This window comes from Oreochromis niloticus, linkage group LG2 (genome assembly GCF_001858045.2).
Source record: "Oreochromis niloticus isolate F11D_XX linkage group LG2, O_niloticus_UMD_NMBU, whole genome shotgun sequence".
In the NCBI taxonomy this organism is placed as follows: Eukaryota; Metazoa; Chordata; class Actinopteri; order Cichliformes; family Cichlidae; genus Oreochromis; species Oreochromis niloticus.
Window position 1 is genome coordinate 31,342,177 of NC_031966.2, and position 27,518 is coordinate 31,369,694.

Here is a 27,518-nt window from a genome sequence, read left to right on the forward strand (position 1 = left end):
CAGCCTGACTGTGTGATGAGATCATCGAGTGATGTATTATAGTAATACCAAGCAGATGTATATGCTACAATATCATATTGTCTCAGGAGGCAAATTAATTCTCTGGCTTCACACAAAAACAGTTTGAAATGCGGAAGAAGTGTAAATATCTTGCATCCAGTTAATGCACATTTTCAGCTGCTGTCATGAACTGCATAAGCTGTGAAAAAAATCACCAATTTAATGTATTAGTATAAAATGCAAAGCCCAATAAACAGTAACGCCACATAAGGGAATATAGTCGAGCCTCCTTAATTGTCTCTGTGAAACGGTAAAAGGAACGTGTCACGTGAGAAACGGCGCTTCGTGAAAATCAAGAGCAAATTTTATTATTCAGAAACACATGCTAACTATTACATGCTCTGCATTTGTGCTGTGACAGTTCAGGCATTTTGGGAGATCAATAACCAGCAATGTGTCACAGAGGATGAAAAACCTGTCACGTCTTCAAAGAGTGATTCGACAGCACTCACACACTTATTATGGCAATATTTTTGTCAGATATGTATATATATCTGACAAAAACATGTGCATCCCCACATCCAAACAGTGGTTGCTACTACAAATAAAAATCTTGAAAAATGCCGTTAGAGCTGGACAGATGGCACTGTGGAAATATTTTAAGGAAATGATTACAGGAGCTGTTTTTGTCTCGCCATTATCATTGTTACATTTCTGCCGCGACGTACATATATCTTATAAATATGGAACTTTCAAACGTACGAGTAATAATGTGATGTTTCAGTGGATATGACATAGCTTACTGGCTCACATATCTGCACAGAAGGCAGCAGTAATTTTGAGGAGATCAAAGCACCAACGTGATATCGGTGCCTGTGCACACATTTTTCTTATTCTGAAAATATTAACAATAAACCATTGCTCTATGTAACGCTATGAGTAGATGTTTTTTAGGTGGAACGGTAACAGAGCTACATATTCCCTGAAACATGCCGGTGATAGAAAGCACAAAAAAAAGATTAATTCTTTACTTTTCTCAGTGTTCATCTGCCAAGAGTCAATAAAATGTGTTTTGTGGTATTATCTGTGTAATACTTACACTTGAATAGGGAGGGCTGAGGTAATCTCCCAGGTGGACTACACTTCCAGATACTAAATTATTGCTGACATTTTGGCAGCAAATACAATTGAGGTCCGAGAATTCTGGCGGGCAAACTCTTTACCCTCTGGTTTGAGGCTAATGTTACATTCATTGTCAATACAGCTGGACAGAGTCGGTCTTTTGGGATGGAGGATTTGCCTCGTTCGTGGAACCATGCTGCAACCGTATGGCACGAGCTGTCCCCCCTAAACAGTGTTAGCTGTCGTCCCAGCTGATGCACATTCATGAATTCACGCAGCCTGTTACACACGCATGGGCGCATGCACGTATGGAAATGCATGCAAAGCAGCTTTATCTGAAGCCATACCCATACGTTAAGCTGACATGTGCGCGCGCATTGCATTTAATAAAACTGTAATTAGCCTGCTCAGTTATAGAAGACAGGCAGGAATGCGAAAGAAAGCAGCAGGGAGGAAGAGATGGGGAGAGGGAGAGTTATAGTGAAAGAGAATGATAAATGATGGATTGAGAGCGCTCTCCCTAGACCCCGGGGTTAGCAGTGTGAGGGAGTTACAGCTGGCTAGCTCATTCCGTCCAGCCACAGATCTCATAATAAACATCACATGGGTAGTTTGGGCTGGCGGGTGCAGATTAAGCCGGAGCTGTTAGCTCTTTAAAGACTGCTCAATGTTGCAGCCAGCCAAGAACCTATTTATAGGGCAGCTGGAAGTGTATCAAAGCAGGTAGGCAGGAAGGCGCAGGACAGAGACGGTTTTCAAGCTGATTTATGGCTCTCAATCAGTGTAATAACAATAAACTGTCAGCTAACACGCCACTTTTATTTGTAATTTATGGTACTGTGCTCCTAATAAACCTCTGTTTATTTCTCCCCTGTCCATCCCTCCCCCTCGTCCCGGGCCTTCTGTTGTGTCTATCCTACGCAGAGCTTCCCAGCAGTCCGGGTGGCCAGTTCACGTTCCGTCCACTGCCCCCACCTCCGCCGCCGCCCCACGCCTGCACTTGCGCCCGCCCGGCACCTTACACTCAAGTCAGCCTACAGAGGAAGACCATGCCAACTCGGTGCCAAGCCAGCCAGGGCGGCCAGGGGGCAGACACCAGCTCGAGCGCAGACCAGGCACAGCTTCACAACAGCTGGGTGCTCAACAGCAACATCCCCCTAGAGACCAGGTAAGGGAATGCTTTTTTTTCTGGAGTTATTTTTAGCGCGGGCAAACACAGGGCTGCGCTCCAAAAAGCTTTCAGTCCAGACTGGATGTCATTTTGTAATGAAATTCTTCAAGTGAAAATATCTTCAAGGCAAACCGCCCTCCCTCAGCATAATGTCACTTGATTAAAGACATTTCTTTAATCTCACAAATGAGGTTCATTAGATTAAAGAAAAATCTTTCATCAGGACTGTGACTTGGCAGACTTTCACAAAATTTCTTCGAAAAAAATCAGAGTATAATGATTAAGAATGAATGCTGGACTAAAGGATTTGTTAGGATGGGCATGTTTTGCACATGTTTGGAGGAATAAGTGGAACACCACGCAGGCCTCTGGGGTATTATTAAAGGACTTCCATCAAAGTCATCATGAAACTCTTTTTTTTTCCGGTTATTTGGAATTGTTTTTGTTCTCCTACCACACACACCACCGCATTTACCAGGGGACCCGCATTTGTGTAAAAACTATCCAAAATGAAAGCAGAAATCCTCTTTTCAGGAACACATTGTAATTTCACTTTCAGCTTTAGTACCCCGAGAATTTTTTTTTCTGCCAAAATGCTCGGAGACAAGCCACTGGAAGTCGGTCCCATCAAACAGAATTAAGCATACGCTTGCCGCATAGGTATTAATTGATCAGAGAATTATTTAGGAGATCCTCATTTGTGGGGCTGCTTTCGAGAAGAAGGAGCAGCAAGGTGGAAAAGAATGTGTTTGCATGTGTAATGAGCGGCTGGGCGCGGGATTCTGGTATATTATGCGCGAGGATGAGATTGGCAGGCTGCCACACCAGAAGAAGGGATTTTAATAAGTTATGCATTAGGCCATAATTAGATCTTACCTCATTTAAAGGGAAGGAAGAATAAAATTAGATTCAGTGACAATTTAAATTAATCATTGGCTAGACATGAGTATCAATGTAAAGGCTTGTCAGGAGTGCATTGTAATTACATTACTTATCGGTGAGCGTGTGAGCGCGCGTTAAATGAAAACTCACCACAAACAAAAAAATTCGGATCGTTCAAACAATATTTGATGAGCTCAAAGAACTTTTCTCCCAAAGTGAGATGTGATTATAAAAACACAATTTCCGCAGTGACTCAGTATATTGGATGGTGACTTTTTTTTTTTTTGTAGGAATACATTTCGCGCGTTTGGGACTTTCTAGTCAAATATGTTTTATTTGATAGTGCGCTATTAGTTCTGAACCATAAAATGTAATCATATTCATAGTCAATAGAATAGTGTCCCTGCGTAACATAATTCAGATAATATTGGCTCTTTTCTATCCAGTTTTTGAAGAAAGAGCCCAAAAAAAAGATCCAACTCTTCACTGCTTAACTGTTTTGAGTTTGGATTTAATATTCAAGCGCCCTCCCTCCTCTCTCCTTTTCACATTCTCAAATACACTGCTAATCTAATGATTTCATATTTCTGTTTTTACCCTGGCAGCGCTATCGGCTCGATCTCCAGATTAAAGATTAATCAAGTATTTACAAACTTGACACGGGGGCTTATGCTGACAGAATTCTAAGTGATGCTGTGACCTTAATAAAAATGGCAAAACATGGATAACATCTCTTGTTGTCAAGTGTGCTTCCATTTTCCTCGACTTGCGCACTTGATGAATCAGTATTCAAATGTATTGACGTTGCGTCAGCTGAGATTAAGATTGTTTGAAGTGTGCATAGATTTTCCTTTTCAGCTGCGCATCCGTTATGTTTCTGGAGAGGCCAGCTTGTGTTAGTGGAGGCTTGCGGATATGGATATTCAATCTATCTGACTGGCTCTCACAGTGGGTGTGTTAAGGGGTACAAATGTTGGGACTGTAATAAATTGACTTGTGCCCTGCCTTCTCTCCTTCCTCTTATTGATAGGATGTGAGTGTACGTAAGTCACAAGCTGTGGGTGTGCACCAACACTGTGAAATAAGCTTTGCATCGCACACACTGCACATTGCCATGCACCTGTGAACAAAGTCCTCCACCTACACAGGCAGACACACACACAAAGACACACACTTATCCAGGTAGAGACAGCCCCTGGGCCTAGACTCCGACCTCCTGGAGAGCGGGAACTCTCATTTTCTTCCTGTCTCGGGGGAAATCTGCCCTCTGATATAAATTCAGAGCTTCCTGGGCGTCGCCCCTAGATATTGTCTGAGAAGATCAAAGGCGGGGGAGCCAGGAAGAACAGTGAAGCATTTTAAAAGCACCGCACAAGAAGAATAGAGTTCCACTTGCGTTGACAAATGCAATTTCTTCAGCCGGATTCTGATCCCTTCGCTCTAATCCACCTTTGGCGGAGCAATAAAAACCCCGTGGTCTTCTCAACCCGTGCGTTGGCCTCGAAAGTGTGAAAATGCTGTATTTGACATCTTTTTTGTGCATGTTTGTCTTGCGCGCCATTCTTTGAGGCGAGCTATGTGTCTCTCTCTGTTTGTGTGGCTGTGTGTTCCTCGGGTTTATCTCTGGCCTTTCAGAGTTGAACTGCCATTGACCCGTAGGTGTGTAGCTGCTCTGTGCGCAGTCTCCTGTGTCCTCAATCTAGCTCACAGCCTTCAGCAGATGCTGGATGAGAAAGGAAAGGAGGCAGACAGTGAAGGATGGATGTCATCTGTCAGGCACTGGGCCACGTTGGAGACATACAGAGAGAGAAACACAAAACAGGCATGGGTTTAAGATGACTGAGGCAATACTCCCTCACGTGCTGCACAAAAAACATAAATAACATAAGTTTACTGACAATATAAATATAAAATACAATATATAAATACAATTTATTGGCATGTGTTTGTGTGACACGTGTGTACTATATTTAATACATATGTTGTCCAGCTGTTTTTCCCATGTTGGTGAGGATTAACTTTGCAACTGACCAATCACTTGTTGTGATGTCATAGCTTTGCAATGTGGAGATAAAAAAACGACATGTAAAACTGTCTCCTGGAGTATGGTATAAGCATTTCAAGTATTTTCTTTATGTAGTTATACAATGTAATAAATATATCATCAAGTTAGGTTTACAAATTTGGTTTTCTCTTAATAGTTTAGCCATATTCCTGGATAATTCTATTAAATTCTTAGCTAATTAGCTAAGAAGTTAGCATTAGCCATATTTTTGCTAATGCTAACGGCTCAGTTAGCATTAGCAAAGAAAATGGCTAAACTATTAAGACACACACACACACATTTTCCATTTTCCATAAAATTGGATGTTTAGACTGAACATTATTAGTTATTTACAGGCTATTTGTGTATGTATATGTAATATACATACACAAATAGGCTGTCATTGTTTATATGTAATAAACAAATTTCCCACGTGTGGGACTAATAAAGGTTATCTGTTATCTTATATCTATAGATACCTGAGGGTTGTAAATATACTCATCTGAGCAGTAGAATATCATATTAGTTATTTACATATTTTAAGATGTACATCAGAAGCAATGATCCAAGGAGTAATCGCCTGGACTTAGTCAATTAATCAATAACAGGAGAATACAAACATTAATTGAACTTGAAAAAAAAATGCAATATAAGGCCAATGTAAGTCCTAGAGAAAAATCCATTAAAAATCTTGCACTGGGGTTCCACTTGTCCCTTTTCTGGACTGCTTTGATGCTGCAACAGCTGTGGCCACAGGCTTGACGTTTGGCCAGTCGTATGTCCTCCCATCTGCCCCTTTGTTATGAACACAATATCTATTGGAGGCACTCACAAGAATTAATTTGAGTCTGGCACAAATGCTCACCAAGTACTCAAGGCTGAACTGACTGTATTTTGAGAGATCAAAAGTCAAGGTCACCATCAACTTACATCCAGCGCCTCTTCTTGAATGCGAACACCTGGAAGACACATGTTGTTCTCCTGTGTTACTTTCAATAAAGGTTCTCAGTTGAAATTCAAAGTCCTTCCTGGAGAAGTCCACTGTCGCCCCAGCTTTCTTGTTTTTAAGTAAAATGCGCCTGCAGGGCAGGATAACAGTTAAATGGATAAAGAAGATGGATGTAGTTTAGCCATGTATGAGGACAGCGTTAGAGTCTGGAGTCCAGCGATGTTGTCAGTCTGCTGTCTGGCACCACTTTAATGGCCTGTCTTGTGAGGTCCCTTCAGAGACTGGTGTCCTGCCAGCAGCCTGTGACCTCGCACCTTTTACTGCATGGACAGAATAACACTCTGGCGAACTGCACATATCCCCCAACATATCGCATCAACAGCCAATATTAACCCCTGGAGAGCACACAGTAATCTGGAGCAATAATGCTGTCTGTGAATTGCAGGAGCTCAGAGATATTTTCTTGTTGTTTTCTTTGTTTGCTTGGAAAAACACACACACACACACTGCAGAGAATAAGACAATGACTCATAGCTGTTTTCTCCTTCTGATGCTGTCTCATAGCCATCCTTTGTTTCCCACCACCAGCAGTCTTTGTTCATTTTTTTGATGGGATCCGGTACGGCCAGATCAAGCTGGAATCGCTTATAATTGCTTTACCCAGATCTACCTTTCCAAGTTGCATAATTTCCTTTCCCTGCTTCTCATCTGACACCATCCAACCTTCGCCCCCCATTATCCAAACACAATATAGATGAAATGCTACTTAGATTAATTGCCCCGCAGCTTAGTTTCCTATCGTCAGCGGCAATCTAACACACTCTTTTTCATAATGAGAATAAACCTCATCGTCATTTAACGAATACAGCCGTATAACTTAAGTAGTCGCTTTGATGAGTCAAAAAAGGAATAGGTAAGTCATTGATCCTTGGCTGCCGGGGCTGTTTCATTCTCTTTCATATCAGTGCTGCTCTGCATTACAGTAGTGGCTCATAATGTTGCACCAGAGAGAGATACTTGGTCATATATGCCCTTTTTCAGCCTTTCAGCCTATACTTTATCTATAATGTCCTACAGGTGTATTACATAGCTGTTTCTTGCATTCAGTACATCCCAATACTGTCCGTTGTCTGACTTGTTATAATGCAGTAACTTTGAATAATGCATGTGGTATACATTTGCCACAAAAATTGCCTGCTTTCCAGAACACATTATAAATTACAAGTAGAATCCTAGCGCTTAGGGACTTCCTCAGACTACTCTTCTTCCTTGGTTTTAGGTTCCTGTATTAATTTTTGATGATGCTTTTCTTGGAAGTTTAACAGATTCCTTAGATTACAGGCACACAAATGCAGGCAAACACGTAAGATATTAACAGTTTAGTTGAATTACTTTCGCACAGCACTAAGTGCTTATTCGGTACAGGTTCAAGTAAGGACTGAGTGTTCATGCATTGGCAAAGTGGAACAGTCTGTCCTCTCTGTGATATGCGAAACCCAAGTCTGTATTCATCATTCAAAAAATAGTGGGAGAGGGGGTCTCTTCTAAAGTCCCCCACCTTGGGGGCTCTTTAAATGAGCTTCAGTCAGGCGTGCATCAGCGTGAGACTGAAATCCACCGAGTACAGATTTGCATGAATAGAATCAGAATATGATACTAGATACCTGAGAAAAATGATGTCTGCGCTGTGCTAATTGGTGAAGCGTTGAAGCACTGTCCTAGATAGGCCTGCATGGTTACTGTGATTGTTTCCAACTGTGTACTGTAATCTGCTTTAGAAAAGCACCAACAGCGGTCCCAGAGGTAGGAGTTACTTTGCAGAGCACTGAATGCAGAACAGCTCCTCGCTTGTAAGATTAGGGCAGCAATTAATAGCCCGCATGCTTAACCTGTCGCCTTGAAGAGCAACGGTCCAGTCATAGCTTAACCGTAGCTCTGCTTAGCAGAACTTTCAAGCTTTCTCCACTTGAATAGGTGATGTGTGGAGTACTGTAATTGGGGTGAAAAATACAGTATTTAAAGGCTACATGTTATAACAGTTTCAACAAGTTCATTCAGAATGTGTCTTAAAGTTTCAACTGAAAAAAATCCAAATTTTCTTTTCTTTTACTATCAGTATGCTGTACATCTCTGGCAGAGCGTATATAGGTGACCACATGACAGATGAGCAAGACTTGTTTCAAATTATACAAGATCAGGATTTTAACAGGGTACTGGCAACAGTTTGGAAGTGACTGCTGGGTAACATCTAGGCTTAGCTTCTTCCCATCTGATAACAGAAAAATATATACCTGAAAAAAGCGTTACTGGAAAATTAGCTTTATTAATAGATTATATTTGAAATCAGAGGGTGGGAGAAATGCAAAGAGATGGATGGTCTGAAATGAACCAGCAGCTAGCACAAAAAAGATAATTGTACAGTTCTCAGATTGGTATTACATGGTAATGTCAGCCATATTAGACACAACATGTGGTAGCACTAAACATGTATGTTTGTTTGATGTTGTTGGATCTTGTCATTGTAAATAAAAAGAAATGATGATCCTTTAGTTCTGCATGTATGAATCCATCCAGGCTTGTTAATCTGGCTCAGCTATTTGTGATAAAATAAATGGTCATTTGGTTTCACTGGTTTTGGCATTTTGTGTCATTTTCAGTAATTATCAAATTGTTGTACTTTATCAAATGCAAAAAAAAATCCTCTAATAAAAAAGAACCCAAAAACCAAACTTGTTAAAAAAAACAACTTTTTTTAACAAGTAAAAATTCTGGTTTTGAACCAACTACCAGAGCCAATGTTAGCTTAATTAGCTGGCTACAGTTGATTAAAATGAGTAATAGCTGTCAGGTCAACTGCCATAATTAGCAGTTCCTGGCGAAAAATAAAAAGCATGATTTGTTTGCTTCTGGCTGGGGCCTAAAAGCCATTTTTTCCATGAACAAAAAAAAAAAATTAAAATTTAGAGTAGTAAATGTCCCGCTGTTATAACTGAAAATTGCTCATGAGAGAGCGAGAAAGCATAGCAACAGTAACTGGGGAAGGTAACGGTAAACGGCATTTTGCAATAACACCTTTTATGTATGTTTCTCTTGCAGACACTTCCTGTTCAAGCAGGGGTCTGGTTCGTCAGCTCTGCTGTCAGGGGCGGGGCAGGGATACCCCCTGACCTCCGGGACCGTGTACTCCCCTCCACCTCGGCCTCTGCCGCGCAGCAGCGTGACCAGACCACTGTTTACCTTCAACAAGCCTCACCGCTGCTGCAACTGGAAGTGCACAGCCTTGTCCGCGTCACTCCTCACTCTCACCCTGGCCCTGCTGCTCACTTACGTCATCGGTGAGTTGCCGTCACGCACGCCTGCATGAGAAGCACGAGGAGTTTCGCCTTCATTTGTTCTGAGTTTAGCGGAAAATTTACATTTTCAAAAGGGATTGTTAGAGGAGTTGGAAAATTGTGGGACTTGCCAAGAGAGTGCCTAGTTAATTCATAAAAGGAAGCAATAAAAATACAGAAGCAAACTGTAGCCTTCTAACAGGGAACCTTACGCATGCACAATGTTTCTGTATTCAAAGGGTAATATAAATATAGGAACTTAAATAAAAGGAACGAAAAAAGAAAGGGCGATCGATATGGGATCAAAGCAGGCCTGCTGAAATTCTTGCTCTTACTTTGAAGCAGTATTGCATTGTCTTCACTCCAAAGGATATTTTAAATTGTAAATTAGCTGTTCTGGACCAAAGCTCACAAAACTAATATTTGAGGAATCCACACATGCAGTGACTTATTTGATGTTTTTCACACAGTCTCTCTCACACACTCACACATACACACAGCTACACAAAGTTGCACAACCTTATTAAACTTCTCCCTTGGTGATTTTATTATATTAATCAATCCAGGTTTGTCTAAGCTTAGGACCTAATTGCCTGCACCTTTTCTTCTTTTTTTTTTACTGTTTACATATTTTGTAGATTTTTTCCCCCTTTAATGATTAATTAATTTGATTTTTCATTTGCTAAAAGCAAAGACTTCCTATTTAACCCCCACGTTTTATTTCGGATTAATCACAACTTTGTAAATGTCATTACTGCACTTTGTTTTGGTTATTTTTCATCCCTTTTGTTTTGTATCGTTTTCACTAATAAACCAAGATAACCTAAAATTAATAAGCTCAACACCGGCTGCAGAACTGTTGCCTGCATTTTAGTAAGCTGCACAAAGTACTAGTTCACAGTTTTAACATATAAACTGTGCCCATATGTCCCCTCAAGACCATTAAGGTCTGCTCCTCAATCACTCCTGATCATCCCGCGGTCGTAGCTTATTTCAAAAGGAGCTCGTGTCTTTGCTGCCGTTGCATCAAAACTCCCCAATGACCTGTGACATGAACATAAACTGTGACTGTTTTTAAGTCTAAGCTGAAGGCATAGCTTTTCTGTCAAGCTTATGGAAACTGCTGATTGGTTGCTGTTGGACTGTTTCATGTAAACATTGTGAATGTGATGTGTTTAGCATACTGTTTATTCGGTTTTAGTGTAAAAGTGCAATTTTTTGGTTTTAAATGTGCTATAAAAATAACATTTACTTACTTACTTACACATGAAATATTAAATACGGTGTGCTATTATAGATTAAACTAGACAGCAGGAAGAGTTAAGCTATAAGTAGCAATAAGCAACAACCTATTTGAAACAACTATTAATATAACAGTTCTTACATTTTGTCTTCTTGCATTAAATTTTATATTTTAGTCTCATCATAAATTAGTTAAATTACATAAATTGTATTATTATTTAGCACCCAAAAACATGGCTGATTGCATTTCATCAAGTCTTCTGTTAGGTATGAAGGAAATAATGCGACTCCATTCTGCACTACCTCGTGAAAATTAATGTTTGCCAAATAAAAGTTCAACAGTAATTGCATCTGTGTGGCACTAAATGAAAATACGGGATCAGACTCAGTTCTGGAGAAGAATAAAAGTTTGAGAATTTAATAAATCAATAATCAACTTAGACGGGAAGGTGTAAAAATAGTGAAGGTAATAATTGAATTGTATTGTCACCGCAGAGCGTTTATTGGTCATACCTTTAATTGTAACGGAGTGCTGTTAAACTGTAGCTTTGTTAATTTTCCTTGTGCAAAGGATCTAAATGTTCTCATGAAAGCAGATCAAGTCCAGTTTTTATGACTGAAGCTATCTTTGCAGTAATTAGAGTCTTAAAAACTGGAAAGTTGTTGAGTAGCTCTGTGGTCTGGAAGATCATTAGCCGAGTTTGTCAAAGTCAAATACCAAATTTAATCATCGATCCCCTCCAATTGCTTCATCTCGCTGCTCAGCCTCAACCTTGGCCGGGCCCTCGACCGCAGCACATCGGCTCCCCTCCGCTGCCCCAAGTGCAGATATCCCAACCCTCCACCCAGCTAGTTCATTTCCCTCCTGTGGTGGTGCTCAAGGTCACGCTGGAGCAGGGCGGGGGGTTTGCATTAATCACACACACACACACACACACACACACACACACACACATCACAGACAGACATCACACATACACAAGCGAATCCATGCAGATTAATCCCCAGGCTGAACCATGCTATTCCATTAATGTCCCAGCCCCGGTAATTAGTGCATTAGTGAGGAGTGTGAGTGATGACTCGGAGACGACATCACCTTTTAATTGGTGTCATGCTCCGCTCCTGTTTGGCAGTGATTGATCTCCGTGTTGACGTCACCATGGCAACCACACCAAGACGTATGGGATGTAAGCACAGATGATATGTTAGCCTGTAAATCAAAGGCATTCAAATTGCAAGATTAAAGTGGTCATGGACTTAATGTCTTTGTCTAGGGGGAGAGGTTGAGACACAGGCCACAGGATGATTAGGTTCTCTCATTACATAATGATTCAGTAATTTTAATGAATTAATTAACAGCCACTGACAGGAAGAGGGGAAGAAAAAAAAATGTCCCAGTGCACTTTCTCATCTTCATCGAAATACTCGCCATGCTGACTTTTGCCCGTTTATTGATTTCACATCGCTTCTTCTCATTATCATAATATAATCCAGAATGAAATGAGTTCACTCTGCTTTGAAAATGCAGTCATGTTTGTCTTTAGTTTTGCTTTTCCCCATATCATCAGAGCCTGCCGAATATTCTCCTGTACCTGGGTATCCAGTTGTCAGACTTATATCTATTTATTAGTTTTACATGTTGAACATGTTTCTCAGTCAAATTATTTTTACCTTCTTCACCCACTAAATGCTGAAACTATCTCTGGCAGCCAACAGAAACAATGTGGATAACTGATGAGTCATTTAGGTGAATTGAAGCCAAGCGAGATGTCATACATACTAACAGTTCAGCTTCTCAACATGGACGATTTGTTGCTTTTCTTCAGGTTTTATGTAGGTTGACTTGAAAAACTAACATTTACTTATTTTGCTTTATTTTTCCAATTCATTCATTTACTTGTTTTGGCTCTTCAAACCTTTTACGGATTAATAAGAAGGTAGATTCATGGATGCCCCACATACTTTTTCTTTTCCTTATCCTGTAATAGGTAAAATGTTGTGTGTGTATCGTCTGCGGTTTTATTCCGCAGACACTGCTGATTATTTGCAGGATATGAACATGACATATTCCTTTACAGTCGTGCCAAGCTGGAGCCTAACATTTCAGAGCGTTGGAGATGGTTCCTCCCCTCGGTGGAAATCGTTTTAACGCAGCTGTCAGTTTTGGCTCAATCTTCGTCTTTTTTTCATGACTCTCGGCCAAACTTTACACTGCTTTCCACAGTGCTTCGCCGTGTAACTAAGCTTGTAACTGATCCCGCGTGCTCTGTGAGGGCACGGAGTGGACGAGCGGTTTAACGGTCAGCGCCGTCCTACCAGCGGTTTCTTAACAGCTGGGAAGCGGTTCCTAACACCCTTCGAAAACCGTCGTCTTTATTGTCTCTAAAGCTCTGTGTGTAAGTTATGTGACTTTGTTTATTAATTTGAAGCAAAGTAACCCACCAAATAATGAAGCAATAATATTGTATTTCAAATTAAGAATTCCAATTAGCACAACAATAGGACGATGCATGATTGCGGAGATAATGCTGTGCCTAAGTGATTGCGGTGTGTGCCCCCTGTTGTGATTAGCTAAGGCAGCCATCCTCTCTTTCTTTACTGCCCTCTCTCCTCTCCTCCCATACCCCCTGGTGTTGCAGGGGCTGCGAATAGCTTTGTTAATTTGTTTATCCCCCAACGCGCCCCTCCCTCCCCAAGTCATAGCTTGTTATTAAACACAACACGGCCATCAGATATGAGAGGCAGGCATTATGATAGTGAAAGGGGCATTTAAGGAGAGATAGAGGACAGATTAAGATTGCATCTGTAATCTTGAAGAATATTGCTACTGACAACACTACCCGTAACTCATTTTTCTATTTTGAGCCTCATTTAAGCCTGCGTTAAAAAAAAAAGAAGAAGAAAAAAAAACTACCTACCATTGCTTTATCATGCTGTCAGAAAAAGCTAATTAGAGTATTTTCTGCATTAATGAATGTCTTGCTGTTTTAAATGGTTACAATCCTCAGTTGCTCAATCAAATATGAGAGAGGGTGGGATGTTTCACTTGTGAATGATAATCATCTCTATGGCAACAGGGAGAAGCTTCTGATTCAGGTGAAATGAGCAAGTCAGCAGCACCCTGCAATCAAATAATCACCTTCAAATCACATTTGGTCCCACGGACACACACACACACACGCACGCACAAAGACACAGCGTGCACTTTCAGCTATGATTGTCTTTGTGGTTGTGCTGTGCAATATGTGTCGCTTTGGGGGGGCTTGTGGTTCCATAAAGAGCCAAATGACTTGTTAGTGGCTTTAAGTTTATTACATTCATGTCTTTTTTTCCTTTGCGCAAATCTACTTTCACAGTTTGATGGCAAATCCGAGCATCTGCCCTTAAACGTTACATATTAATCAGAGAGGTCAAACACAGTGCAGTTTCCAACTGTGCTTAAAAGAAAAAACATGTGTTTATTAGAGCTAATGATTATTTCCATTAAGATAAAGCCACAGATTATTGTCTTAATTTGATTTTCCAGAGCCTAGGGTGATGCCTTCCAGTGAATGGCTTCTTCCAAATCTCCAAATATATTCTGTTCACAGGAATAAAAGGCAAAGTAGCACACCAGTCTCGGAGGCTGGAACAAGCAAATGTTTGGCAGCTGTGCTTGAAAAATTCTCATGATTAATCAGTTCTCCGTTGTCAGCTCCAATGTTTATGTACACGGGTGCTGAAATTGTTTTTCACTTCAGTTAAAGTTGACAACAAAATGAACTGATAACTTTTTTTTTATTTGTAAAGATTAATGAAATTCATGTTTTGGTTTCGTATTCCTAAATGTGATAAATTGGTGATTTAAATCATTTTTCTGTTGCACAAAACAAGCAATTTCACACTCTCGACACTCTGATAAATCAATTATTATCAGAAAATCAACAGATACATTTATAATTTTCATTTATGTATAATATAACACATGGTATGTTTGACAGCTTCAAACTGAGGCAGGGTTTTTAGGTTCTCCGCTCTCAATGTGGATTTCTCCTCTAAACGTCCTAGCAGGCCTGTCTCAAAGCTCCGAGCTGATTACAGCTTATCATAAATTAAGTGCTTGTTCTAGTCTATGTTGTTGACCTCCCTGGCTTCCAAGTTGGGCAACTGCAAATGTGATTTGAGGAGAACATTATGCAACAAATACAGTGGAGGAAATTGATTTTGATATACAGTCCTGTGCAAAAGTCTCGAGCCACTCCTCATTTCTTTACCTGCCCATTTTCAGAGCAATGTTTTTTGGGGGGGTTGTTATGCTATGCAACACTGACCCACGAATCATTAAAGCATAAAAAAACTAAATCAAGGGATGAACCACTGTTGTGTCTACATTTAACAGACAGACTTTGTTAGTAGCAGCCTGACATAAAATCCCCATTTTTTACCCAGGATAACACGGTGTCGCAGGCATAAAACAACTTTTTGCACCAACAAGGTGATTCCCAGAGAGCTATTAGATGAAAACTTTGGCATGGTGTGCAGTGAGTCCTTAAAAAACTGAGGAAACCGGACAAGTGGAGGACAAAAGACGACGTGGCAGACCTAAAAGGCTATCTTGAGCAAAGGAACAGTATGTGAAAGTCATGTCCTTAAGAAACAGGGGAAAAAATCCAGCAAAGGCCTGACAGAGGAGCTGAAAGATGCATCTGGCCCTTCAGTTGATCCATCTACTGTTCAGTGAAGCCTCATCAGTAATGGTCTCAGTGGCAGGGTGGTTGTGAAGAAGCTGTTCTTGAGGAAGGGAAACAGGAAGAAAAGGCTGTTGTAGCCAAATTACACAAGAACTGGACTGAAAATCAATGTCTGATGGAGTGATGAATCCAGATTTGATTTGATTTAGTTGTCAATTTGTATGGAAAAGGTCAGGAGAGAGGTACAGCAGCAAGTGTCTACAGCCATCTGCAAAACACAGTGGAGGCTGTGTCATTATTTGGTGCTGAATTTCAGCCAGTTGTGTTGAGGTTTGAGTTATGAACACAGAAAAGTACAGTCAGATTTTGATCCATCACACAATACCACCTGGTAATGGGAACGCTATCAGTGATGCATTGGCCTCCCCAGAGCCCAGACCTCAACAGTATTAAAGCAGTGTGGGATCATTTTGACAGAGAATGTAGCAAAATGCAGCCGACATCCAAAAGAGCTTTGAATATTATTCAGTAAGCCCTCATTCATCAATATTATCATTTTCTTGGCTGTTTCCTGTCAAAAACCTTTTAAAAACAGATAAAAGACACAAATCTGCAGTAGTATTATTCTAATTCTTTGTTCATATCAATTAAGTCCAAATTGCAGATATATGCAGATCACAGTTCATAAACTGAAATGAAATCAAAGCTAGAATTAGTCAAAAAAGTCTAATGTGTTGTCTGCTGCTGTTTTTATATACAATGCCTAAAAATGTAGCTGCTGATGTTACAATCAAGCCGAAATAATTTTTACTCTTTAAGCTGCTTCATCTGCTTTCACAGTGTGACAGAAGACGTTAGGGTATAGACACTGGCTTTGCAGATACCCACTGCTGTCACGATTGCTGAGCTAATGTGAGCCAAACAAAGAGCATCTACTGGCTATGAATGAATTACAAATCATGTCTGAGATCATTAACCAATACTTATCTTCCAGCTTATCTAGCTTATCTAGGGAGACTAAGAAAAACCTTCGTACACAACAAACAAATCTCCATTACAGTTTCGAGGCTATGTTATACAAGCCCCACCCACCTACCAGTGGGGCTTGTTATATATATTTTTAAAACACATAAATCCATATCGATGTTTAACCCCAGAAAAGTGAAACGTTTGACAAACACAGATTTGTTTGTGACAAAATGACTCATTTAGAACAAATGTTGTAACAGACATTTAAAAGAAGTGACTATTAATTACAAATCATTCATAATTTTTTATGAACATTCATCCGTTCTGTGTTCCAGTGGAACATTGTGTTACGTGAAGTAATTTTTTTATAATTAGAAAACAAAAAAAATCCCAATTATGCAAAAAACTGTTGCACTGATTAAGGAAGCAATAAAATTTGGTTATTTGAGTGTGTGTAGCAACAGCCTCTGTGGGTTTGATTATAGCCTGAAAATGGCCATTAAAAAAGAAAACAACAGAAAAACAACAACAACTTTGTTTCGAAACTCGTCAGAATAATCGTTCTGTAAAAAAACGAGGGCTATACCTCGTGGGGAAAATGCCATAAAAAACATTAGGTTGTAGGCTGCTACCTTCACAGAACAGCACCAGCTGGTCTTAAAATGAATAAAAGAGATGTGAGCAAGAGGACAAGTACATAAGGGTCTGTAGTTTCAGAAGGGGTAACCACACATATGAGCTGGCAGCTGCATTAAATGGCACCAGTCTCAAAATGACCAGTTATGAGGCAACTCCAGCATGCTTACCTTTGAGGCAGAGGTGAAGCCATATACACGAGACTGTCCACTGAATGGAAACTATTAGGATGGGTGAAAGAGAACCAGTGTTGGATATAGGAAGATATGACGGAAGTGTTCAGATTAAAAATAAGAACATTTGTAGGATCAAGTAAGATGTTGGAGGAGTGCTCATTAGGGTTGTTTGGGTGGTGCTAAGCGGGAGTGTTCTGGAAGATAACTGAGAAGTTGAACAAAGAAGGCTACCACTCTATTTTGCAACCCCGTGGCATGCCCTGTGGACATCTATCAGTCGCAGCCAGATCCCTTGTAAACAGGTCAATGACCTCTCAACCGCATCCCAACTGCAAAACCATCAGCCACGCTTAATGCGTACACAGTAATGTGCATACAGTAATGAACATGATGCAGAGTAGAAACGAAAACAATCTCATTTGCCTTTAGAACCTGATTGATCCTGTCTCTGTGTAGGGAATAATTAATAGTTGTGAATAATGATGATGTTACCTCTGTTGTACCCACTATGTAAATGCGCATGACTCTCTCGCTTTGAAGATGCTCGTGGATGGATCCTGCTGCCGTCTGACGCCGCAGCTATTAAATAAACTCCGCAGACGGACACAGCTCTAAGCAACAAACACAACTTCAGCTCTTGATAATGTTTTATCAAAGCACTTTTATTATACTTGCTAGACATGCCAGCGAGTCTCTCACCACTCACTGGTATGACTTTTTTACGGACATTTCAGTTTGCAATAGATGTGAAATTGCGGAGCAAAGTGAATGAGGCAAGAAATGTAGAAAAAGCCTGCTGTTCAGACCTGGAAGAAAAAAAATAATGTTAAATTTTACAACAGTTTTTTTTTTTTTGGTCGTAAAGGCTTTCTTATTTAGCATGAGATTAGTTTGGGCAGCATGAAAGCGTGACACAGACATTGAAAGAGTTTGACGCATGCCAGAAGCATGAGAATTGGCCATTGTGCAGAAAGTCAAGGTTGATTTTTTTTCTCCTCTTGGTGAATTTTATTCTCCCCACCTAAAGCCACTTGGACCCTTTACATCGTCAGACCCCACAGCTTGAGCCCCAGTAAGCCTGTGCTTTAAAACAGTGGTGGCTCCGTACTTTGTAAGAGCTGATCAGAGACAAAGTCAGGTGGTCGCTGCCTGTGATGGAGTGGCCAGCACAATCTCACTAACTCTCAACCCTGTTGAGCTGTTGGGGGAGACAGCATGACCGTGCGATATGTGAGAAGTGTCCAACTGCCTATCAAACCAAGTCAGTTCGTGGGAAGCACTTTAGGTGAATACCACAGATTATCAAAGTTCTATCTGCTGACACGGGACTTCGTTTTGTAGAAAAAGCACATTTTTAAGGACAAATTTTTTTATTTGATTTTGTTTTATATTATTCCAACCTTGTCACTGTGTTCAGTATAATTCTTTGTCACCTTGCGTAAAAGTTAGACTTTTCAGATAAAAACATTTTGAGTGACTTCAAACCTACATAAAGGAGTTTTTGTAATGTCCCAGACATACTGTGGTGACAGACTAAAAGTGGCTGTTATATGAGCTAGAGCACTTGCCGTGCTTTAATAAATTACTTTATGTCTGGTCAGAAAGTTCCCGTGGTGTTTTTAAAATGTAGAAAAGTAACAAAGCTATTGACAAAGTACGTAACAGAAATAGAGTCAGAATCTTTATTTTCATTGCAAAAGGTACAGAGAAAATGAATGCAGCCCCATTCAGAGTGCATGAATAACATTGTGTGTGCTTTTATCGTTACTGATTGCACAGTTGTCCAGAAGTATAGAGTTGGAGGTAGATCTCGGCTGAATATACAGAAACTATATGTAAAAGTTAGACTGAATGGATGTGCATGTTACCTTTAGGCTTCTCCTGCCTGTCCATCCATTTTCTTCTACTTATTGAATCACAAGGGGTCACAAGGGGTGGCTATCCCAGCTGTCACAGGACACGAGGCAGGGTACTGCCTGGACAGGCCATCAATCAGGACTAACACATAGAGACAAACCACCACTCCCACTCAAAGTCACACCTATGGCCAGTTTCTGATCACCAACCCCAAGCATCTCTTTGGAATGTGGGAGGAAGATGGTTTACCAGGAAATACTCACATAAATACATTCAACCTAAACCTTCTTGCTGTGAAGTAACGGTGCTGACCAGCTCACCACTTGTGATTCCTGAAAGTTCAATATTATTTGCAAGTGTTTAGACAGTTCCTATCTCAGACACGGTTTCTCAAAGACTGAAAAGAGAAAGGCTTTCCCAGCTTGGACACAATGCTTGGTAGCTTTGTTCTTTTTCAACACTAGTGCTCTGGGCTCTCGTTTAACTTGTCACAATTTAATAGCGAACATAGCAAACACAGAAACCTGAACAAAGGACCTCACTTTGGTATGGAGCTGAGAAAACATGAAAACTGGTATTGCTAGTGAAGAAAATATTTAGCATTCCTTGCTTTACCTAAGATATTTTCTCCTGTTGTGACAACACAGCCCTCTTCTTCCTACCACCAGCCAAACACAGGGCCTGCATGTTGCACAATTAACTGCTATGAACGGTAATAGAAGTGAACTTCTTAGAAATGTTTAGTTTTACTAGTTAATACTAAAATATTGAACTTTTAAATGTGTCACAAACTGTGGAAAAAAGCCCCCACTATATTGCTACATGTTTTACTACAACATAATTCTCAATGTAAATATGTTTCCAGTTCAATTAGACCAGTAATTACTGTGAATGAGAGTGAAAAGTCCTTGGCCTGATTTTCAGCGTACATATAGAAAGGACAAAGAAGCAAAGACTTTGAATAAATCCATCTACAAGACAAAAATAAAAGGATGGTCCAAGTCTAAATGGGAAGAGCTCAACTGTGCTGATTCACTCTGCTGAGGATCTCCTACTTTTATTCCATCTGAACTGAACCCTATATGCAATCAGACAGCACAGTCTTCCAGCCACTGCCCAGCATGCTGTGCTAAGCAGTCAGTGCAAAAATGCTTCATAGATTTTGAACCTTCAGTGACATGAGCTACTGAAATAATCGGCAGATGGACAAAAGCTGGGGAAAAAACACCGCAAGACTGTGGAGGCAGTACTAATGAGGTCTTTTTAAAAATACTGCATTGCAATGCATTCGTTAGCTTACAGAAACTAGTGTGTAGCAGTAATGACCTCAATAGAGTGAGCAGTTTGCATGAAGAGGTTCGCAGTCTGTTCTGATAGCAGGTGGTGGGCAGTAGGCCAGAGATTGTGTATAGAGGTAACGTTAGAGGGTCAGCTCAGTCTGGTGATGGCTGTCGGGATGAAGCCGTTGAGGTGCTGAGTTGGCGTAGCTCTAATGAAATGTTACCTTCCCCCAAAGGAAAGCCTCTGAACAGGTGGTTGCCTGTTTGTCTGGGATCAGCGGCGATCCTCCTCATTGTGTGGCTCTGTCAAGGAGGGCAACTGGCAACCAATTATCTACTCAGCAATGCTGAGTGGGTAAGATTGGCTGCTACAGCTTGTTTCCAGTAGTGCCTGGAAAGTAGAATCCTTTCTATTCGGAGTGTTCTGGCTGAGAGCGGTTAAGTCGGACACAAAAAACGCTGTCACACACAGAGCGACTCAATCACAGTACAGCAGCTAACGCAGAGGTGCTCTGTGCTGATGTTGGCTTTATTCTTTTTGTCCTGACAGATGTTTTCAAGTATATTTATCTCATATTTACAGGACAGTCACTTTACTGTATATGCTGTGAGCTAATGACTCATTAGTTAATGAAAAAATATGTATTTATTCCGATTTTGAAAAGTAAAAACATTATTTTTTAGCACAAATATATGTATTGATACAATTTGCTGTATTTTAGCCATGCATTTCAGTTATTTATTTATTTATAGGCATACAGAACGATGCATAATGGTGTGTAACTGGCAGCACATTTGTAGTTCCTTCTCATTTCTCTCTTTGCTTTGCAATTAATGGAACCAAAGTCTGCTTGCTTACTACAGTCTATCGTGCTCGGTGTTCTTTTGCGTGAATGGAGACCAATTCAGGTTGAATATTGGCTTAAACTGTATTATTGCCTAAATAATGATCCTTAAATACTCGTCCTTGACGAGTCCAAACGTGTGTGTGTGTGTTTGTATGTGCAAGACGGTGCATGTGTGACTTTGTGATTGGATTCTGTGTGTTTCCGTGCATGTGAGCACGCGCCTCACCTCCAGCTTCTTTCAGCCAGCTGCTTCATGCCTCATTGGGGTTTGTATTGATTGTTCCAGTTTCTCTTTGTTTTCAGTCCTCTATTTTGGTCGTCTGATGCAGCTCTAAGAACCCGCTGGCCTTTGCTAAAACTGCCCTAACAGCTACAGGAGCCTTTGGTAAAATTGCTTTAAATGGGTAGACAGACTGTGGTCAGAAAGCTCTGAATGGCGAGAGAGCCCTTTGGTAAAATGTCTCCAGAAGGTCAGAGAAGCTGCAATAAAATAGCCTCAATAGCTCCAAAGGTACACTGGGCGAGTTCACACACGTGCACGGTAGGCATTGCGCGGCAACTCACACACACGCATTTCCTTATCTTCCCGATCCTCTCTATTACACACACAAATGCAGGCATGCACCCACGCTCCAAACCAGCAGAGATGGAGCTTGTATGTGACCGGCGGTGCTGCGTCGCTGTTTGTCTGCAGCATTTCAGCTTGCAGCGGTTGTAGATGGTGGCTGCCAGAGGGAAATGTAACATGGCGGCAATCCCCTGCTCATTGAGTACTATGCTGCCCGCCGTAACATTACTCAGCTTTCAGTAAGAGACCAGATCAGTGAGACAGCTAGTGGGAGACAGATGGAGAGAGATGGGGGGACTCTGACAGAAAGAGAGAGGAGGCGTGATGGGAAATGAAAGAACAACAGAGAAATGCGTGAAGAAGAAAGCTGTGATCTGTTGGACTTGGTGTACTGTCGCAACCGTGACTAACTAGATAAGTGTGACAGCGAGTTTTACTGGTAAATAAACACCGGCGTGTACAGCAAATCTCATCATTCAAGACGCGTGAAGTGTGTCACCACCTCCGCTCTTCCTTTATCCTTCTTTCCGTCATTTCATCCCTTTATCCGAGCGAGACGTCCCATTCCAGATTAGCAAGGTCAAACCAATGATGAGTCCTGAGGTTTACACCGGTTAAGAAATTGCGGCAATGAGCCTTTGCTCATGCTCTCTCTCACACACACACACACGAAAGATAGTCCGTCATGCATGCAAAAAGCACACAGTTAAACAGTCTTGACAGTGGCATTAGTAGCTTTCAAGGAGTTTGTGGAGGGGAGTAAGAAAAACACTTTAGCACCTCTCGTCTGTCAGAGTGAAGCGAGGGTCGACAGGCGAAAATGCGGCAGGGCACGCGGACCCCCGGGCTCTCAGTCTCTACTCTAACGTTGACTTAGACACAGATTTGTTTTATTGGCTCTGAAGTCCCTCTCCTTCACTCTCCTTCACACTTGTTTTTTCCCCATTTGTCTCTCCTCTTTTTTACCCCCCGCCTTTCTTTCTCCCATCCCTCAGAAGTTTTGGCTTAGCTAGAGGCTGACACAGCCATGCAGAACTTGGATGAGCAATTGCCTTTACTGTACATGCTAAACTACACACTAAATCGAATGACTGATGTGCTTGAAAGTGTTTGCTGCTGGGCAAAGCCGGCTGCAGTCTTTGGTTGTCAGACAGAATATAGTCGGCGGTTAGCCATGTCTACGAGCGAAAAAGGACTTGGCAATCAGGCCTGGATGTGTTTCCACTTGTGTGAGGGTATTGATAAATCATTTTTAACTGACTGCAGTGCTACCTTGGCTGTAATGCTTATCGATAAGGCAGTATATTCACAGTCAATCACCCCCATTGTGCCCCACAGCTCTGCCCGGGACTGATACAAATACTTGATAACGACATCTGGTTTACTTCAGTGGTTAAAGAGGAATGAACACATGCATGCTCACACGCACATCTCCCACTTTCTCCCACCACAAGTGTGAAATCTAATCATCATCGGAGCACACAATCATTTTTTTTCTAATCTGGAGACACATACATGCCTGACAACAACACCGAGTGCTGCATGCTAGCATGGTCGCCATGTCGACCACCTGAAATGGTTTGTCTCCTATGTAATCTGTACATCTTTGTGTTTTAGCCGCTAATGTGAGAAAGCTTATGATGCTGCTGCTATCTCAGCAAGCCTCACTTTGCTACTAAATTTCCACCAGCTTGAATTCTTCTCTGTTCTCTCATTTCTCTCCACGGTAGTTTGAGAAAACCTGAAAAAAAGTCACATCAAGTACCTCCTTCTTTTAATAGTGAACTGTCTGTTTCTCCCTCCCTCCACCCCGCGCTCTCCTCTTCAGCTTTCCTCATCCTCCGCACACATCTCGGCGGGGTAGCCGACAGCGAGGGTACAGCACAGAACCCCCCTCACAGCGGTACCGTCCTATTACCTCTGGCAGTCATCTCACTGTCACACTGATCAATGATTCATGTGTGCGCGGGCCTCAGCCTGTTAGCTCACTGCACTGCTGCTCATCGCTGCCACTGTGCTGCTGCTGCTGCCGCCACCGCTCCTTCACCAGTTATAATGACTGGACTAACTTAGAGTCCTCTCACTAACGTGTGACGGTTATGTGTGCCTTCGCCAAAGCACAAGAGCGATAGACGGACGCTGAGAGGGATGGATAGACAGGCAGGAGGAAAAGAGAGCGAGAGTGAAGGGTCAGGCTGAGCACATGCTGCTCGCATAACTGGCTGCACACGGTGTGGAAGTGTGAGTCTGTGAGAGCGTCTCTGTATTTTAAATGGAAAGAGGTGCCGGTGTCTCTCTAGATGAAATTCTTGCCACTCAGTAGCCATCTTTGAAATGTCTCCAGGCAGTTATGTGGACTAACAAGTTCAGATTCTTGTGGGTTTTTTCTATTATATAAATACTTTTACAACAGTGGATGAGTATGTTACACATGGCCAGAGTCTGAACTCATGAGGTCAGTATATCTGTACATGTAATCCTCATGATCTGAAAGCACAGGCTTCAGATCTCTATTCAGTTCTTTCCAGCTCTTGGCTCTACATAGTTTAAACACCAGTGCATTTCCATAACATGCTACAGACGCTGCTCTGCATATTAGCTCAGCAGCACTTCCCTCCTTTGTTCTAGGCTTTTGTTTCTAAGAGGCAGGAAATCAGAAGAAACTCAGTCAAAGGGAGAATCTCCTCAAAGGGAAAGGAGCTAAAACAGGCAGTGAATTAATGGATGGGACTGAGGCCTTGTTTAAAATAAATAAGAAATATACAGAGCTAAGCTAAGCTAAGCTAATTAGCAGCTAGCTGTACCTGCATATTTACTGTACATGAAACATCAAGTGAAGGTTTAAATGTTATCTGAGACCACATGGTTGTGTGGGAAAAATTATTTTCTATAAAGTTATTTCTTCTTTTGACCTAATAAAGAAATGCGAACAATCAAAATATCAAGGTGTCACAAAGGGCCTATATAAAACACTCCGTTACTAGTTTATCCAACATTGTTTGAGGGGGTTGTAGTTGACTTCTTTTCTTATATTTCCTCAGGAGAATGCTTGTCCTTTTATCAACACAGATAAGAACTAACACCACAGTTCATTTGACAATATAATCCAGATTCTCCAAGGTCTCTGTGATTTTTTAGAGTGTAGGATAGCGTAACTCAGGACGACAGCACATCTCTATGACGGCTGTGCCAGTCTCGTTTGTGTGTCCGAAAACGATCTTAATTTGTCTGTGACTCAGGGGTCTGTCAGAATAAAGGTTAAGGTCAAGAATAAACCTTCATGCTCAGCAGTTGCTCATCTTTTTTCATGTCTCTGGCACTGAATAACCTGCAGCAAATGAAACCTAGTAACCTCTACATGCCTACAAGATAGACATATATTAAACTCCCATTCCTGTCATATTATGGGCTCTATGAGTGCTCAGTTTTAAATACCATGAATTCATTTGCTCAAGTGACAAACCAACAAATATGTCTTCACTGGTATTAATATTACTGTTAGGACATTAGATCCTCAAAAGTACAAGAGCATATGCTCAAACGCTCACTCTTCCATCATCTCCTCATCACACTCAGAGGTCCTTGTTCCCTTCTTGCTCCGGTGTGTGTTTGCCTGTGCGTGCATGCTGTGCAACTCTAGATGCTAAGTGTTCAAGCAAAAGGTCAACAGCCATAAAGCAAGAGAGTGAGAGAGACAGAGAATGGGGGGAGGGCTGATGAGGACGAGCAGGAGAAGTGGGGTCTGAGGGTCTTTTGAGGAGAGATGGAGTGGTGACAAGGAGAAGGTAGGAGAGCTGGTGAGGACTGTCGCTGCAGAGTCATAACTGGAGTGGGTAATACTTGGCCAGCAGAGGTGTGGGGGACACCAGACAAACATGGAGAGCAAGAAAAGCAATTCAGATGAGAGGAAGCGGGGAGAGAATGGAGTCTGAGAGACTTAATGGTGGAAATGCCAAATGTATCAGTTTGGGAATAACTTGTCATCCCTCACTGAGCACTCTTACAGACTAATTTATGAAACTATGATAGGTTGTTCCACTCCACTGCCAAATATAATGCCGTACAAACCATGACGAGGAATACAAACCTACATTTGTAGGTGCGGTACGATATTTTATGGTGTATCTTAAGAGAAAGATAATTGCAGTGGTCGAAAGGAAATTTCAGCGGCGTTCTCGCTAATTCTGTCTGTGTCAAATAAGTGTGATTTTGACCACTGTCACTGTGTGTGTGTGCTTTTTTCATGAGTTTCTTTCTACCTGCTTGCGTTCTCCTCCCACCTGTCTGCTAAGGATGCAGTACGGGCAGTACCAGACAACCGAAAGGATTTTGCTGGAAGCTAAATCCATGAAATTAAATGTACAAGGAAGATCATTTGGGTTACTGTTTGTCATCCCTTTTTTTCCAGCATCAAAATGAATCATCACAGGTACTTTCACAGCAAGGTGTTTATGCGAAAAATCCCCCACGTTGCCTTTTTTTTTTAAAAGAAAAGACAACAAGAGATGTTTAAAAATGACTGACTCGTACTCACGCTGACGTGAGGAGCTTGCGTGTCCATGTCTGGTCTCGTCACAGACTGACAGTTCAATTAGTTTGAGCTAAATGATGCATGACGTCTCCCTCATGGCCCTGGTAATCGTCAGTGTTCTGCTTTGAAGAGCTCATATTGTGCATGAGTAGATAGCTAAACCAATAGTGGCTAGTGCTAGTCAAAAGTAGAAATGTATGATTTGCTGATCCCCGAAGATGCCAGAGTGAGGCATGGGACCCTGTTGGCTTCAACTCTCAGAGCTCATCATAGATTTGCTGGTATTTTTCAGAGAAAACAGTTTTATTTCCCTGCCTCTCACCCCTCTCCTCTGTGCTTCTGCAAAGGAAAGTAGCTGCAAATGGCTTTGAACTATTTGGAGTTTTAATTAGGTATTCTTCATCAGGAGGGGGTGGAGTGTGAGCGACCGTGGAGGCGTGTGCATGCATGCATGTATGCACAGATGAGAAAAGTGCGAGCCTGCGCCGTACCTGTGTGATTGTGTTGGTTGCGCCGTATAATTGTGAATTTGTTTTTCTAAGCAGCCATTTTACGCGAGCGTTATCAAGCTCGTGTCAAGTGCTTTTTCTGGGTGTCGGCAATCAGCAGACAGAGGACAGACAGTGAAGATGTTTGAAGTCCTTAGAAGTTCCCTACCTTGATCTGCATGCAGCAGCCATCCTCTGACTGCCACCAGCACATAGTAACTTTTTGATTTAAGTCTTTGCTTTTGTTTGATGTTCCAAATGTGTCAGAGGAGGGGAGAAAAAAAACTGCAATGATTTATTTCATTTGCTTTGTTCTTCCTATCAGCAAAGGCACATTACCTTTTTAGATTCTTTTAAAGAAATAAAATAAAACTAAATTAAAGCACTGCTCAAGTATAAGGCTGAATGAATGGAACCTCGTGATTGGTCAGAACACAGCTGAATGTTTTACTCAACACTTTACTGACAACACTCGCAAAATACTAATTCATTTCCTTAATGGGCGTGTGTTAGTTGTTTTTATTTAACAGCATGTTGGTTTCCCGTCCTAGTAAACAATTTTATGAGTGGGAGGGGGGAATCCGGTATCCTCTCTCATACCCTTTGTTGTTTAAAAGGCCCATATGGATTGTGAATCGGCAGCAGCTTTCAAAGCATCATTAGTCATGCATAAAAGCCTGTGTTAGCGCTTTAATACTAGCCCTGGGCTCAGACTCACAAGATCTGCCTTAATTGCCCACCACTGCCACGTTC

At 41.4% G+C, this 27,518-nt stretch overlaps 1 protein-coding gene across 1 annotated transcript in view; it reads left to right on the plus strand.

Annotated features, from left to right (window-relative positions):
• The window catches only part of tenm1 (teneurin transmembrane protein 1), a 186,462-nt gene that overhangs the window by 57,117 nt on the left and 101,827 nt on the right, over positions 1-27,518 (plus strand). Inside the window, 2 exon segments of the mRNA XM_025898021.1 lie at positions 2,047-2,290; positions 9,265-9,503. Coding sequence (XP_025753806.1) covers positions 2,047-2,290; positions 9,265-9,503 — 483 coding nt within the window.